The sequence below is a fragment of the Lytechinus pictus genome, chromosome 3, assembly GCF_037042905.1.
Source record: "Lytechinus pictus isolate F3 Inbred chromosome 3, Lp3.0, whole genome shotgun sequence".
Taxonomy (NCBI): Eukaryota; Metazoa; Echinodermata; class Echinoidea; order Temnopleuroida; family Toxopneustidae; genus Lytechinus; species Lytechinus pictus.
In genome coordinates this window covers 41,981,247-41,999,383 of record NC_087247.1, presented here as the reverse complement: position 1 = coordinate 41,999,383, position 18,137 = coordinate 41,981,247, and the positions used below count along the sequence as shown (strand labels likewise).

The 18,137-nt window shown below is 37.1% G+C and overlaps 1 protein-coding gene across 1 annotated transcript; it reads left to right on the top strand.

Moving 5' to 3' along the window:
- Positions 1-15,942: 15,942 nt before the first annotated feature.
- LOC129256314 (D(2) dopamine receptor A-like) lies at positions 15,943-17,813 on the top strand. Its single transcript, XM_054894553.2, has one exon. It carries the CDS (start codon positions 15,982-15,984, stop codon positions 17,338-17,340), a length of 1,359 nt encoding a protein of 452 aa, XP_054750528.2. The 5' UTR covers positions 15,943-15,981; the 3' UTR covers positions 17,341-17,813.
- The last annotated feature ends 324 nt before the right edge of the window (positions 17,814-18,137 follow it).

The window sequence follows — 18,137 nt, the reverse complement described above, 5'->3', positions numbered from 1 at the left end:
ATTTTTTGCCATTTCGTCTTTCATTTCCTTATTTTGTATGTTCTCTCTTGAATGACAAATCATTTGGTCGAATGTCCTCTGCCACGCCCCTTCCATAGCTGCGTATATAATATTTTTTTCTGTAGAGTATGGAAACTGTTGAATCCGCCTCCTTTTATCTTTCTTTCTTTCCCCTTCTCTCTCTCCCCCTCTCTTCCTCCCCCTCTCTAATAATGATAATCTTGATGATTATGCAGTTGTCAAGAGCAACGAACACGCATTCACACAGGGCTTCTTTCATTGGTCAAAACGCAAGGAAGATAGTGTCCTAGCATCTCTATCTTTGTTCAATATTACAATGAGGAGTTTCTCTTAGATTTCATTCAGCTATCTGGAGCATGATCAATCATCATAGCGAGAAATCATTTCGTCAAACGAGTTTCTTCAGAAAGAGAAAGAGGAATCGTAAGTTTTACACATTGAATTCGTTTCCTTTTCATTCTGTCATTAAGTTGATAGGGATTTGTTAAGTATATACATTAGATTAATCAAATTGCAATGATAATCTTTAAAATCCACTTTCTTTTATCTCTTTCAAATAAAAATAATTATGGGTTGCAGTCTGATGTGTTGTATTAACTTCATTTTGGTCTTATTCGACTCTGACTAATGCCATGTTAATATTCAATATGTCAATTTCATCTTATTTATTTTGTAGTGGTGTTGTGGACTATAGTGGAAATAAGTCTCCTGGCAATGCTACATGAGAATGTATTGGCCTGGGGTATTATTACATTCACATCTTCTGTCTTTTGCAAGATAAAGAGTTTTCGTTCCGCTAGGCACGACGGATTCAAGAACTCAGTTAATGTATTAAAACTGCCCGTCAAACATGGCAATGAACCACTCGAAGGTCTAAAATTCGTCTTAAGACCCCCTCACACCGTCCTAACCGAATCGCCTGAAATATGCCTTGCGATGGCTGGCGAAAGGCATTTTTTTAAAAAAAATCGTTTTCAATGGTAACTGATAGTAAATCACAATTATTTACCCTTCGTGTTTGGGTTCGTACACCTTCTCAACTAACAGCTGCGATTATTCAAATTCGCGCGGAAATTTTTAACATGTTTAACATTTCCCGACGAATTGAAAAATTGTTGGTCATCTGTTTAAATTCGCATCTCTTCTTTAGTCTGTGGTAATCGTTCGTGTACTATTGTCGCGCATAGTCCCTCATCGCGCTTTTGCCAAAGTGGACCGATCTCGAAAGAACCCTTAACGAAGCAACACGATGACACACTCATTACAAGAACGCCCAATCTATTCCCTCGTCTTCGTTTCTAATCGCACGCCATATCAAACCATTGCTCACTGTTCGTTCGTCTTATTGGGTTATATCAATCCTTCGCTCGCCTTTGGCTGCAATTTACTCAGAGGTGAACCGAAAAATCGTTATCCTTCGCATGTCATAATTTATCCTTCGCTTATATACCGTTCGTTGATAAAATTTGACAATAGTTACTGATCGCATGATTTGACGGAAATTTTATTTGAATTCGTTTAATTCGTGTGCATTTTTCCCATTCGTCACCCTTCGTCCGCCTACATTCGGTCAGGTGTGAGGGCCGGGGCTTTTAAGTTTCGGAGCTGACGAAAAATTGCAAATAATTATGCAGTTTTTCCAAGTCCAGGATTCAACTGCTGTTTTGATTCACATGTTTTCTTTCAAGACTTCTTTGGTTGTTCATTGCCATGAAGGGCATTTGACAATAGATTTTCTATGTTCTTGAATCCGTCGTATGCTATGGAACGAAAACTCCATATTATCACTATACCACACTAGACCCGCGTGAGGTAAACGGGTATAGCTGGCAGGAACCGGCTTGTACCGAAAGGGAGGATAGCGTCGTGGGGTTCCCGTTATCGCGACTCGACGCCGCGGCGTCGAGTCGCGATAACGGGAACCCCACTTTCGTTCATAGACCCAATCCCACCAGTTTTGCGTCTTTTTTTTCTAACGCCATTCTGATTAATTTCACCGTGTTTTGAATTTATATAAAGACATTATGCCACATATGTTGTCATGGTGAGATACTTACCTTTTCAAGTCGACCTCAAACATGACTTGGCGAGATAAGTCCACCACGCATCTTGCCATGATGCCATGCAAAATGTTTATAAGTCGACTTGGCAAAATTCGTATCTCGTCATAACAACGTACAACATTAATATACGTGTAGAACCATGCAGAGGCGTCGATCGGGGGGGGGGGGGGGGGGGGCAACGGGGGCGATCGCCCCACCAATGAAAATATTTGGATGGCAAGCATATCGTTTTGCCCCCAAACATTTCGTAAGTGCAAAAATGAAATAAAACGGTAATGTTACAAAGAAATCAGCAAATTAACTAAACACAATATGATTTTTTTATACACCTATAATAGGCCTACAGTACAAAATCATGATTTCTCCGCAAGCTCCGCGCGGGAAATGATTCCATCTATCATTGCAACCTTTGTTAAGGTAGGTCCTATTACGCAGGAATCTCATTATGTAGGCATGGAATTCTTTTTTGCCAATGAATAAATAAGAAAATGGCAAACCCCATTTTCCATAGGCGGATCCAGGTGGCACACTTCTGTTTTAACGGCATTTTTACATTACAAATTTTAATTGTGCCTCTCAAGGGTGCGCCCCCCTTGATCCGCCAGTCTCAATAAGATAATGATATATCCAAGAATTCCCAATAATCAAATTGTCCCTTTATTCAGATTGGAATATCGACAAGTTTCATCTCGAGCTTATAGGAAGAGGAATAGGAAGATAGTCATCATTTTCAGATATGATGACATTATGTCGTTAAAATTTCCCGGTTCTTAATAAAAATAACGCTAATGATATACCAGCTCGCGCCTCGCGCTCGCACCTTTTATTCATTGCGTTCCATATCCACTTCACAATCTCCCTACACAGTGCTTGAAATAGTGCATAAATTGACCCTTCTTCAGATCGGAATATCTTTTTTTTCAGCTCGCCCTTCGCGCTTGCATTATTGACTTTCATAATAAAATAAATGTATTCAGAATGCCCAGGATCCAGGTCGCATTACTAATGTACCTATTCTTTCATGATTTCCAAACCATTAATAGTGTCCCATTTTTAGGTCTAACTGTAATTTTTTCCCCGCTTGCGTTTCGTGTTCGCATCAATTATTTAGTTATATACATATCTTGTTCATGATTACAAGTGCCTAGAATTTCCAGTTTTGGGTCGGAATTTTCTGCTAGCGCTTCGCGCTCGTAGTAATTATTTAGTAACGTACGCATCTTGGTAAGGATCTCACACATTTATTTTTATATATATTATAAATAGTGGTAGCAAAATACGAGCTGTGATTGGCTAGATTGGTACCACGTGACCTCCCTTCAAAAAGTTATATTTTCATTATGCAGAATATAAATTTCGATTTTGGGAGGGTAAAACCCGTGTTAGATGAATGGGGAGAATATCGATTAATGGCAATGCGAATTAGTAAGCCCTGCGCGCGCGTCTGCATTTACTAAGCGCATAAGCGCATTTATACGCGTTGAACCTTATAGTGACGTCACCTTTTCCTGACCCATGCAAGGTAATTATGGACGGTACATATTTTGGAAGGTACGTGTGCAACGCAACGGAATGTTTGACATTCAGCCTCTCATTTGCTCGCGTACAACTGACAAGCTAAGTAGGCGTTGTACAAATAGTGAACGTTCTATCATACAATATCACCATGATTACTGGACTTACTAAATGACCTCCAAATATAAAATCATCCCTCGTGCAGGTCTATTTCACAGAGGCCGCTGCACTCCGGATAAATTTATATTTGTCGTTCATTATAATCCAGTATATTGTACAATAGACTGTACACTATTTATATAATATATATATATATTTATCCCCTATCTGTAAAAATGGATCGACGGCAAGATAACATGTCAACGTACAACGTTTTATGAGACGACTTGGCCAGACTCGTATAATAACGCTTGTTGGAATGCTCCCAAGGGAGTGGGTAGTGGCATGGATAGTGGCATAATGTAAGCCAGGATCCGATACCGGGGTAATAATTGTAATTAAGCGCCATTAGAGACGTATTAAGTACTGCATAAAAGAGGATTATTATCATCATTATATTATTCATTAGCCTCGTTTAGACGTGGGTTCACTCTTACTTTCTTGGTCAATGTTGCGTTGAGACATGAAATTTTGCAAATATGCACTAAACTTCCCATTGTGTCAAAATGTAAAAAAAGAATCAACCACTCTTCGAGTAAAAATACCACGATGATTGGTAAAATTTGACCAACTGTTGGGTAACGTCGGTATTGTTTCTCAACATCCATGGTGTGATTGATTTTTGCTAAATTTTTACTTATACGGCGGTCAGCAAATGCATCGCGAGCCCACGGCAAGATGTATTTATTGACGGACTCCACCAGAGAGACGCGTAATCGGAACCTTTTTCGGAAGTAGGGCATGTCTGCCCTGATGTTGATGATGCAATATGCATTCGAATGTATATTACTTATTTAAGTGTCGTTTTGTTTAGGAATGTTAGATTGAATTACGTGTTTTAGTTGTAGCTGTATCATGGTTGGCAATGTGTAGTGTGTTGTGAGTATATCGTAACTGGCATTCCCTGGGCCGCTGCTTCAAAACCCATACCCAATTTTATGGGTAATTTTTGCTAAAAAGGTACCCATTCTTAAAATTTGACAAGCAAAAAAAAAAGAGGTTATAAAAAAAAAATGACTCAAAATTGGAGGAGAATATGGACCCATTTTTAAGGCTAGTATCTATTGAAATTGGGGCCATGTTTAGGGATTTTCCAGCATAAAACCATACCCCATGTTTACGGATTTCTTCCAAAAAAGCGACCCATTCCAGCGGCACATCCCCCTATGCCTTATTTCGTGAGTCCCCCCTCGGGCTGCTCCCGGCGAGAACGTTGTAATTAAGATCCGGTAGTGAGCCACGCCGCGGGATTTTAACCGGCAATTTTCAAACTTCGCCATCTTGGATTTTTCAAAATGGCCGCCAAAAACAGGGTTTTCGACAACATCTCAGCTTCCAAGTAACCTAGAATCATGATTGTGACACCTAAACCACAATTTCTGCGGTCAAGGAATCTATTGTTATCAAAATAATCAACTTTATTCAAGAAATAAAATCGTTTTCATGATATTTTCTTTCTTTTTCTTCATATTTCCAGAATCGAACTCATATTAAAGTCCAAATTAAGCAACCTGAACATACCTTTCAATAAGATGTTAAATCAGTGTGTTATACATGCTTTTTCTAATCATTTATCATGTGTTTCAGGTTGCGTGATCAAGGTCAAAGGTCTCTTAGTGTCACTGAACTTTGTCCATGTTTGGATTAATCTTAACCAAGGTTAAATTTTTGAAAGGTCATAATAACCTAGAGAGGATATGGGTAATAAAGTATCATAAATCATATTGCACGCGTTTCAAGTCACATGGTCAAGGTCAAGGGTCATTTAGGGTTAATGCACTTTGACCATGTTGTGATTTCTCTACCTAAAACTTAAGCATTGCTTTAAAAATTTATTTTTTTCAAGCTAGGCCTAATTTTTGCAAGTCCATATTCTATAAAACTTCCACATAATGTTCATCAAGTATCAGCAAATTGATAAATGACTTCCAGTTTTCCATGTGAAGGTCAGTGGTCAATAGGGGGTCAAAATTGAAGAAATTTAAAAGAGATTAGATTAGATTGTAGATTTTCAACAAGTTTAAAATTATCGATCAGTATTGAGTTAAAGATGTATATATAATGATTAACAGGTATATCTGGAATTTCATTACTATGATTTCAGCTTACTGGGTCAAGGTCAAGGGTCATTTCAGATCTGTTAATATGGATAAGAGTGTACATTTTGCTCATAATCACAGTAAATGAAACTGTTATAAGATCTTTTTTTTTTATCACAAATGTTATCAAATGAAAGGAAAATTTTCAGTCAAGGTAAAAGGTCACTTGAAGTCAATGAACTTTGGATGTTAGATGAAGTTCGTTTTCTCTTTTTGAAAAATCATTCATCTTACATGAATGGTGTTTGTCAGCACTGGTGCTATATTAAATTATTTAGTGCACAGGTGATGCTGCAAGAAGCGTTCCACTTGAAAACAATATTCCCCAAAATAACATTTGGCCTCCTACTGACCTGAAATTTCATTCATCAATTTACTTGATAACTGTTTTTTGCTGAAATATGTCCCTCTACTTTCAAAGTTATGTTGAAACTTTAAAACCTCACATTGGTTAAGACTTTAATGTTGATACCACGAACATGGCCAAAGTCAATTAACCCTAAATGATCTTTGGCCTTGATCATGTGACAGCCTGAAACTTATGGAAATAGATCAGTGATATTTCATTACCCATATCATGTTGTGGTATCAACAATTCAATCTTAACCAAGGATTAGTTTTTGAAATGTCATCACAACTCTGAAAGAACAAGGACATATTTCATAATAGTTATCAAGTAGGCCTGTCACCAAATCGACTGGCTTGTCTGGTCACTTAGGTTACTAAAGGCCACCGCACACCTTACGACTGTCCGCGATCCGATTTTGGAACTAATCGCATTTTGCTCACTTTCTTAAGATGTGAATTGAACATATCATTTTATTTAAGGATGAAATTAATTGAAATAATAATATTATAACCATTTTGAAAGTTTGCAAGCCTTTATTTTGGAGTAAAGGCCAAATTAGTTTCAAATCGTAGCCAATTGTACGACTGCTATGACGTCATTACGACTAGATATTAAATTCGCTTTTATTCTAAGAAGGGTGATACCATAGTCACAGATTTGATCATAGGTATTCGTACGATGATTTAGAACATTACACAGTAAGATATTCCAAGTTTCATATTAGCATCAAATTCTACTACATTTTATTCTGAAATCGGGTCGCAGACCAGTCGTAAGGTGTGCGGTCGCCTTTAGAGAAGATCAATGGTCATTTGGTGTCAATAAATTGTTAAACTAAGTTAAATTCTGACAGATTGCCTGCACTACACAATCCAATAAAAATGTAGCAGCAGCAATGACTTTGCATAGGCGGATCCAGGGGGGCAAGGGGCCCGCCCCCCCCCCTATTGGCGGAGCAAAAAAAAGGGGGAAAGAAAGAAAAGAAAAGAAAAAGAAGGATAAAGAGAGGAGAAAAAAGAAGGGGAGACATACGAGGAGGAAGACGAGTAAGTAAAATAAGATGATGGGAAGACTTGGAAAATAATTTTAAAAATCTTTCATGTCACTATATCAAATTTTCGCTCGCGCTTCGCTCTCGCATTGCCTTTTAGGTGATTCACATATCTTGCTCAATATGGAGCTTAAAATATCAAATTTCGAAGTCAATATACAAAACATATTACAGCTCGGAAATCGAACTTTCATTATTTTGTTTGCTTTACAAATTGATTCTTAAAAGTGCTCTGTAAAATATTCTGTTTCATGGTCTGAATATTAAAATTTTCTGCTCGCACTGCGCGCTCGCAAAATTTGATTTGTCAGGTACCTATTATTTTCCTGTATTCCATAAAGTTCTCAAAATATCCCTATTCAGGTCAAGGCCCCGTAACACAAAGGTTAGCGATTAATCGCTAATTTGAAAGAGCAATTCTAATTGTTTCCTAGCCAGTCTAGTCTACTGGGCGAAATTTGCATGTAACGATGATCTTGATTTGCTATTTTATTTAACGATTAATCGCTAATCTTTGAGTTACGGGGCCCAGATTGTCAAAACGTATCAGCTACCGCTGCACGCTCGCATTTTGATTGGTGAGTTATGTATATCTCAATATTAATTCTGTAATAAACTACTTAAAATCCTCATTTCATGACAGTTTATCAAAAACTTCGTCTTGCGATTTGCGCTCGCATTGATTTATGAGTTTATGAACTCATGCATCTTATTCATTATAAAAGTGCTTTGAAATAATGTCCAGTTTTCAAGCAATAATATTAACAGATTTCGCGCTCTTTTTTAGGCTTATTAGACAATAAATGAGATATTAATTTAATAATCAAACTGTTCCTTTTTTCAGAATGGAATATCGACAAGTTCCATCTCGCGCTTAAGGAAGAGAAGTAGGAAGATAGTCATCATTTTCATATGATCACAAAATGTTCTTAGAATGTCCCGGTCCTATGTCAAAACTCAAAGTATTAATATTGAAACATATCAGCTCTTTTTTTTAAACTGTGATCCATATCCACTTCACACTCTTCCCACAAAGTGCTTGAAATACAGAGTTTGAATTGACCCTTTTTCAGATTTGAATATCAAATATTTTAATGTCGCGCTTCGCACTCGCTTTTTTGGTTTTCATGATAAAAAAGGTATTTAAAATGCCTAGATTCTAAACCGCGCGTGTTTATTCAGATACACAGCTTGTTCTCTATTTAAATCGTTATCCAATATATAAAAAAATTTCGCTCGCATTATTAATGTAAAATGATTTCCAATTACTCATCATTTTCATGATTTACAAAACATGAATTGAGTGTCCCATTTTTAGGTGTAAATCTCTAAACAAACAAAAATCAACTTCGAGCGGCCGATCGGGAAAATGTGGCTGAAAAAAAATTCCAGATAAAGTTTATTGACTTCAAATTACCTTTGACCTTGACTTAAAACATTTTTTTTTTCAATTCATATCATTTGTGATATCCAATATATTGCTTGATGCAAATAGGTTTCATTTATTGCTATTAAGTATTTTACAGAATATTAACAAAGTATTAATACTTATCCAAGTTAATTGATCTGAAACGACCTTTCACCTTGTACCAGTATAACATGAAATTATTCTCATCTATTCCCATCTCATTTCTGATATCTTATAACCGTTATATGCATGTTTATCCTGACTGATAATTTCAACAATTGGTTCAAAAAATAAATTAAACCCCAACCCTTTTAAAAATATGTTTGATTGAGTTGACCCCCGATTGACCTTTGACCTTCGCCTAGTAACCCGAAAGTCATTCATTGATTTACTGATGGCCTACTTGATTGCCATTATATGAAAGTTGAATCTTAACCTTGCATAAGTTTTATTTTGGTAATTAGTGAACAACAACATGGTGAAATTGCGTTAACCCTAAGTGACCTTTGAGCTTGATCATGTGACCTCAAACTGATGCAGCATGATCATTGATACTGTCTTTATTACCCTTATTCCTCTCTAGGTTATGGTGACCTTTCAAACACTTAACATTGGTTAAGATTTCAAGCTGATACCCAAATATGGTCAAAGTTCATCGACCCTAAATGACCTTTGACCTTTCTCATGTGACCTGTAACACATGATGATTATAAAAAAGCACGTTTTACACATTGGTTTAACATTTCCCTTACTGAAAAATATGTTCAGGTCGCTTAATTTGCAACACTTAATTTGGACTTAAATGTGTCTTTGAGTCTGGAAATACAAAGGAAAAGACCAAAAATATCATTAAAATTATTTTCTTTCTTGAATAAAGTTGATTATTTTTATACCAACAGATTCCTTGACCCCATAAATGGTGGTTTAGGCGCCAGAGTCATGATTCTAGGTTACTTAGAAGCCAAGATATTGTCGAAAACCCTGTTTTGGCGGCCATTTTGTAAAAAATCCAAGATGGCGGCCATATAGGTATCGGTGCAAATGGAAACATTTTTATTCTGATTCCTTATACAATAACCTTTCCAAAATTGTATAATTTTCAATTTCTCCAAAAAGAATCTGGCGAACTTACATAGTGAAACTGACTATCTCATTAGTTTGCATCGTATGAACAGTATATACGTTCAATTTAACCTATTAAATTAAGATAATGGTAAATGACATTATGTATTTAATGTCAGGAATTCTATATATAAAAATGATTTTTTAAATCCTTAGTTTGGCAACACATTGTGAAGTTGAAGATCACTATTTTTCATCCAAGTTGGGAATTTGCAATTTTTCAAAAAAAAAATTGTCGAAGTTCATAACCATTGTGTGTTGGTTTCAAAGACATCACATTATAAGAAGCATGTAGCTGGTATAGTGCTTGGGCACTTAACATATACAACGAATCATTTGCGGCGGAAGCCAAAATATTTAGGGGGGACCACAAAAATGTTTTGACAACCCAAAAATTTTTTAGGGGGGCCGACAGAATTTTTTGACAAGCAAAAAAAATAAAAATAAAATAGGTTATCAACAAAAATTTTAGGGGGGATCGTCCCCCCCCCACCTCAAATTTAGGGGGGACCTGTCCCCCCGTCCCCCGCTTCCGCTGCCTATGCAACGTATAACTCCCTGTGTGAATGTACTTGGGTGCACACTAATGAACATATTATAATCCTATTATAAAAAGCTTTTATGCCTATAAGCCAGTTCGGAGTTTCATTCTGCGCATGATCAAAAGAAGGTCATTTGTACTAAAGTGACATGGTGATTTAATATTTAATAAGATAATCACCGACTTTGATGCCTTGATTATTTATGTATTCTTTTGAATTGTGTTTTTCATAAGATCCATAAAAAAACAATAATCCGTCCCCACCAGTACTAGCGACTGGTATTTCACAGTTGGCCAAGTACATCGTTATAACAACATGATGATGCATTCAAAGTATAAATGCAACAAATACCTTCACGGAGTGCTCATTGGTGTGCTATTCTATAGTCACCTGGTCTATGCAATGTCTGCATCCTGTTATGTAAGGCATGCTTACATAATATCTTGCTTTGATCTCTGCCTATCGAAATGAAAAAAAAAATGAAAGGTCATTAATTTTGACCAAAATTGCCCATGAGGAAACTCCGAACTGGCCTACGTGCCCCCCATGCCCCCCGTAGTTACGCCACTGCCTGAAAGGGTTTAAGCAGTCGGCCTGAACGGTTTGTACAGCTACAACTAAAAACACGTAATTCAATCTAAGATGCCCAAACAAAACGACATTTAAATAAATAATTATACCTTCGAATGTGCAGCAACAAATGTTCCCTTTTAACCAACATAAATACTAACTTACAGTTTACATTCTCCATTGTGTCATATAAATTGTTTTACACAACCTGTGTTAATTGTGTCACGTTTTACCCAACAGCAACCATGTATCCCTTTTCTGCCCAACATAAATACTAAACATTTTACATTCCCCAATGTGTCAAATATTCTGCACACTTGAGTAAAATACTGCACGTTTATTGGGAAAGAGGTTTCACAACCTGCCCTGCGTAAAGTTTTACTCCAATGACAACCATGTTCACTTTTTACATAGGTATAGAGTAAAATTCTGCTCAGTATTCAGTAATCATTTTTAGAGTGTTCTTAGTCTGAGTAAAATTATATTATGCATGGATTACAATTTCAAAGATATCTTATCACGATCCAGATCGAGTAGGCTGTTTTGGTCAGAGGAAGACCAGTCAGAGTAAGGTCGAAGGAAAGGTCAGAGTCGTGGCCGTTTGGACAGCTAGAGTTACTCCTACTTTCCTCCGACTACTCCTGGTTATTTCCAGGAGTTTCTCGCTATATCACCATCGACTATACCCGGTCGGATTAAATTACCCGTGCGGACAACACTGGGAAGATCTGCCCTTGGAGTATCATGGACCTATTACTACTGTATGACCATACTTAGAGCTATTACAGACTTATACGACCTCGCGTAAAACATCCGGGGTAAATGTCCATGTTGACATTTTGCGTAGCACAAATTGTATGTGGAGTGAAGTTCGAAGTAGAATTTTGAGTAGAAAGCTCGGTTGTGTGGTATAAAATAATAATGGAGAAGAAATTTGGTGACGGAAAATGACGTGGGGCGAATTGTGAATAACAGGAGATCTGCGATGTCGCCAGGGTCCGTGAACAGATACCTAATTTTCTTTGGAATTTTAGTCCGACTAGGAACCCACGTCTGAACGAGTTGGTCGATCGTTTAAGGTCGGAGTAAATTTACTCTGAAAGTTCTTGGAATTTTACAAAATATCCTGGAATTTTCTGAACGGTTCTCCAGTCTTCCATAAGTTCGGCATAAGTTATAATTCTCTTCTATACACACACAAAAATGAAATATAGGGCCCAGTGCCGTAATTGAGCTAAACATTTTGAGGGGGCGAAACATGAAGTAATACGGGCAAAGTTCATAAAGAGTTGCGAGCGAAGCGAGCGAGCAAAAATTTTGACATTTTAATTAAAATGATCCAATTTTGTGATAGATTTTTACATAATATTCAGATAATATAATATCATATTAGCTGTTTCTTTGGGGGTAGTCCTAATAGTTACTTCTTAGCGCGAGCAAATTTTTTCCTAAATTTTGAACATTCTAGGCAATGTTTGATATCCTGAAAAAGATGTGTATGCAACTAGTTTTCGCAGGATGTCGCTGCAGATGCTGAGTAACGGAAGCAACCGTTAATAAACGCAACTATTCGTAAATGTACGCCGATCCGTAGCTTGGACGCAGATAATCCGTGAAAACTTTTACATCGCGTCAATTAGCGTTCATTTGCGTCCACCGTAAGGATTACGGAAAAAGTACAGATGCTGTGGATAATCGCGTCCGTTAACGGAAGCCCCTAGCCACCCATTCTGCCTTCACCTATCCCTACCATCTTGCTTCATGGGGAAATTGTGAAATTTCAAGTTCAAATTCATTTGATTCACATCCATTCATGCAATATACATTTGAACAATAAAAGAAAACAATCAATCCAAGAAAAATCAATATCATGACTTCAGGGGAAAGGAAGGTAGAACCAACATGCAGTGAATGTAGGTGATTGGCAAAGGCAACAGACCTATCGAAGTTAACCATCTTTAGTTCTGCGCATTAACGCTTTATGGGGAGTTGACAAGATATGATTTATATTTTGTTATTGAAATAATATGATAATAATTACAGAGCCTTTAAAGTGCCATCGACTTGACCACTTGGCGAGATACTTTATCTTGCCATGTCGACATAATAACTTTATTATGTCGACATGGCGAGATACGTTATCTCACCAATTCGACTTATAAAAAGTTATATGTCGACATAGCGAGATACGATATCTTGCCAAGTCGACTTATAAAACATTATATGTCGATATGGCAAGATATGAAGTGTCCAAGGCCCGGCGAGAGTCCAATAATCTCGCCAAGTTGACATATAACTTTTTATAAGTCGACTTGGCAAGATAAAACATCTCGCCATGTTGACATATAACTTTTTATAAGTCAACTTGGCAAGATAACGTATCTCGCCATGTCGACATATAACCTTTTATAAGTCGACTTGGCGAGATAACGTATCTCGCCATGTCGACATTATAACCTTTTATAAGTCGACTTGGCGAAATAACGTATCTCGCCATGTCGACATATTGTATTGTATTTATTTAATCATTACATTCAGTCATAACAGACTGCTTTTCAGCAAGTCCGTGAACATTAAAAACATGTAAAAGTGAGACAATACGAAAATATTTAAAAATATTACAGTCACACAAAATAAAACATACATAATTAAAATGAAAAACAATGATAATTAAAACTACATAAAACCGCAGTGCGAAGAGAAATTATAGAAATTCTCTAGCCCCCCCCCCCCGGCAGATGAGTTAGAAGTCGATGGAATTAACTGATTTCATAAATAAAGAGAACTGATCCAATTGACGGGTATTACTTGGTAAGGAATTAAATAATTGAATACCTATATAGAGACCGCCGTCCCTTATAAAATTTGTTTTTGGTTTTCGAGATTAATCCTACACTGGTAATTTCGAAGAGAATAATTACTTTTCTTGATACTTATTTTGGAGCACAAGAAAGATGGAAGTTGTCCATGAAGTAATTTGAATATAAAGGAAACTGCCTGTTTTTTCCATCGCAATTCTTACTTGTCAATGTTCAGAGTAGAATACAACAGGTTGGTACTATATCTATAATCAACTCTTTAGACCATACGCAGTGCTCGATTTTGAAGAACACTCAAATCTTTAAGTAAAACTTTCCCTGCATTGAACCATACTATAGAGCAGTAATCAAAGTGTGGTTGAAAGAGTGATTTGTAAAGCATTATAGCAGTATTCAGACTGATGTACGGCCTGAGCCGTTTCAAACAATACAGGGTTTTTGTCGCTTTCGTCTTTACAAATTTAACATGTGCATTCCAGTTGAGCGGTGCACTGAGCATAACGCCAAGGTATTTGCACTCTTCCACTCTTTTGATTTTTTCACCGTCAATTTGAACTTGTGCATTTGCAAATGCTAATAATTTACGCCTTGATCCAAATATGATAAATTCACATTTCTTAGGGTTCAGTAACAATTAATTACATTTCAACCAGTCTGAAATCCGTGCCAAATCTTCATTTAGACAGGAACATAAATCAGAAACATTATCTGAGGAATAGTATATAAGGTATCATCAGCGTACATTGAAATACTGCTAAACTTTACAATAGTAGAAATATCATTTATGAAAATGATAAACATCAAGGTACCAATTATACTCCCTTGTGGAATTCCACAGGTAACTGTATTATAAGAAGAAAATGTATTATTGATAACTGTTACATGTTTTCTTAAAGTTAAATAGTTTTGGAACCATCGTAAGCTTGACTCATCGAACCCCAGAAGATCAAGTTTTCTTAACAGAATATCGTGGGAAACCATATCAAATGCTTTCCGAAGGTCAAGCGATACTAATCCAACAGCTTGCCCAATATCTAATTCTTTACGAATATTTTCTGTAATTGTAAAGAGGGCTGTATTTGTTGAACAATTGGGGCGAAATCCAAACTGATTATTTGAAAGTATATCATTATCAGAAACATAATTATTTACTTGTTTAAAAACAACCTTTTCCATTATTTTCGATAGTACAGGCAATACGGAAATCGGCCTATAATTAGTAGGATCCTTTAAGTTACCACTATGGCGTGCATGAGCTTAGCCATTTTCCAGTCTAACGGAACTATTCCCTGCTTAAGAGAAAGATTTATTATGTGTAACAATGGTACAATAATATGTGAAACTGAATCTTTTAAGATACAGGTAGGTATACCATCTAATCCTTTTAGTTTGGAAGGATTTTACCCAGCAGTTTCCATATTCCAGCACTATTGCCAGAGTTCTCAAGAATGTTCTTTGTAATATATTCCCTTTTGGATTTACGTCGCTTTGCCGTGACGTGATAAACAATTTTATAAGTCGACTTGGCGAGATAAAGTATCTCGCCAAGTCGTCAAATCGATGGCACTTTAAAGGCTCCGTAGATAATAATAGACTGGTAGACCTACTTAATTAGTCATTTGCATGTCATTAACTATTATCACATGGACACGTTTCAATTTCTGTTGTCCAAATCTTTTCAGATGACACGTCATTCGTATCTAATAACAGTTCTATGAAAGAATTATACATATACTTTGGAGATGAAATTCATTAATATTCATTGTTGAATACATATTTGTATTACTATTAAGAGATTAAATGTTTAAAGTATCGCTGGAAATTGACTTTTTTGGACGCAGCGGTGGACCCAGAGCACTGTGTGACTGCGCCTTTACACGCCGTTTTTACGGGGCTCACGAGTGATTTGCGGAGGTTTTGCAAGGACGCAAATGTTCAAAATTTGCAAAACGTGCGATTGAATGTTTGGAAACTTCGCCAATCGTTCATGGGGTCGCCTGGAGTTGCTTTTCGTTAGGGAGAAGTTTTAGAATGTTCGCGTTTTTTTTTGTGGCAGCTATCCACCTCTATACTCCCCTGCATGGGTATACACGACTGCCGTAGATTATTAGATGAAATGATACTTTGCGATAATTCCTCATTACAGATCTTTCTACCTATATCCAAAGAAGCTTTCTCATAAAATATTTCTCAATTTTTCTGCTCTTTATTCATAGGAATTCAACCCTATAACACAACCGGATCTTTTTTCGGTAAGCTCTGCATGAGTAAAAGCATGGAAATCTTTGTGGAATTGGGCATTGCATTTCGATCTTTGATATTGGTGGCTGGGATTCTAGGCAACATCCTCATCATCCTCGTTTACGTTCGTAAACGCATCCGAACCAGTACCGACGTGTTTATCTTGTCTCTAGGTATAGCGGATCTATCTGTGTGCGTTGCGATGCCTTTGAAGATCTTTGCGTCGTACAACCGTAATTACACCAATTCGGGCCTCTGTAAACTCACGCACTACTCTTCCCTCATCGGAACGTTTCTGTCTATGTTTCTTACTCTATGTATTAGCATTGATCGCTACTTCGCTGTCTGTCGTCCTATGTTAAAGAAGAAAATTGTGACACCAAGTCGTGCCCTGAAGATGGCTGTTGGGTGTTTACTGTTGGCAGCAGCTGTAGGTTCAGTGGCACTGTTCTCAGCTGGCATAAGACGTGCTGGCCCTGTTTCGATGTGTAGTATACATGCTTCATACGTGAACATCATTCATAATTATAGCTTTCTGATACTTGGATTGTACTGTGTGTCTCTTATTTTGATCATTCTCATCTACATTAAAATATACAAAACTTTACGGAATAAAGCATTAAGTCTTAAAATGTGGTCCCTCCGAAATAATGTTTCGAATATGAGAGACATTCGCGGGAAAGAAGTGCATGCCCCGCAAAAACGTGGCCTTCTTAGTAAACTGAACACTTTCAAGGGTATTAAGAAAGTGGACTCTTTAGGAACTCGCGAGGTTTGGAAGCCAGAGAATGCCACTGATCTTCATGAACCTGGGGCATCAGGTACCGCTGGGACATCACCAGGTGAGATAAATGCTAACGCATCGACTTCTACTAACCAATCAAAATACAGTACTGATGACACCCTCCCTCACCCGTTCGGCTTGTCGAGTGATCGAAATATCGACAATGACTTACAAAGATGTAAGAATAAACACAACGACCAACAAGTACCTCCACCGGAGATAAGCATTATCTATTGTTCATCCAGTCATCGATCGAAGAACTCTTGTCGTCATCAACAGGGCTCAGTTCTTACGCCCAAAGATGAGCATCCAAAGCGAATAAAAGGAAACAACAACATCTCCAAAATGATATTTCTTGTAACTGTCATCTATTTCGTTACCTGGGTCCCGCTACTGGTATTTCAGTGCTTACCAGCTACATTTATAATGGCCCTGCTTACCAATTCAGAAGCTGGTTTCACCGTCGTTTATTTGCTAACCCTTGCCCTGAATGTGAATCATTTCATTAATCCCATCGTCTACAGCTTTGTGAACGTGCGATTTCGCAGAGAATGCAAGGCTACATTTGAAAGGATGAAACGCCTCGTGATCAAATGATAACCAAATAGATCAAGAAGAAGTCAAGTTGACATGGCTGCATGTTGTATATGAAGCATATGTATATTTTCGTTAATATTTGTTTGAAATATGTACAATTTATTTATTTAAGATACACACAACCGTACCTGGCTTCATTCAAAAATTGCCATTTTTGTCTCACCTGCATAGCAGAGCGAGACTATAGGCGCCGCTTTACCGACGGCGGCGTCGTCAACATTGAAACCTTAACCAATGTTATGGTTTTGAAATGTCATCATAACTTAAAAAGTATATGGACCTAGTTCATGAAACTTGAAATAAGGGTAATCAAGTATTACTAAACATCTTGCCTGAGTTTTAGGTCACATGATTAAAGTCAAAGGTCAATTAGGGTCAATGAACTTAGATCATGTTGGGGGGATCAATATCGAAATATTTCACAAAGTTAAGTTTTTGAAATGTCGTCATAACTTAAAACGGAAAGTATATGGACCTACACTGTAAAAAATCGAGTGCTAATTTAGCACTTACAGTGCTTGTGTAGTGACTGCACTACGAGTGTTGATTTTCTAGTTCAAATTTAAACTAGAAAATCAGCACTTGTAGTGCAGTCACTATACAAGCACCATAAGTGCTAAATCAGCACTTCATTTTTTACAATGTAGTTAATGAAACTTGGACATAACTTTACATAAGGGTAATCAAGTATCACTCAACATCCTGCCTGAGTTTCAGGCCAAATGACCAAGGTCAGAAGTCACCTAGGGTCAATGAACTTGTATTTGTGGAATTGTCATCATAATTGTATGAATCTA

What these genes read in the sequence shown, in the direction of transcription:
- LOC129256314 (XM_054894553.2), top strand. Translation starts at nt 15,982, where the DNA reads ATGAGTAAAAGCATGGAAATCTTTGTGGAATTGGGCATTGCATTTCGA.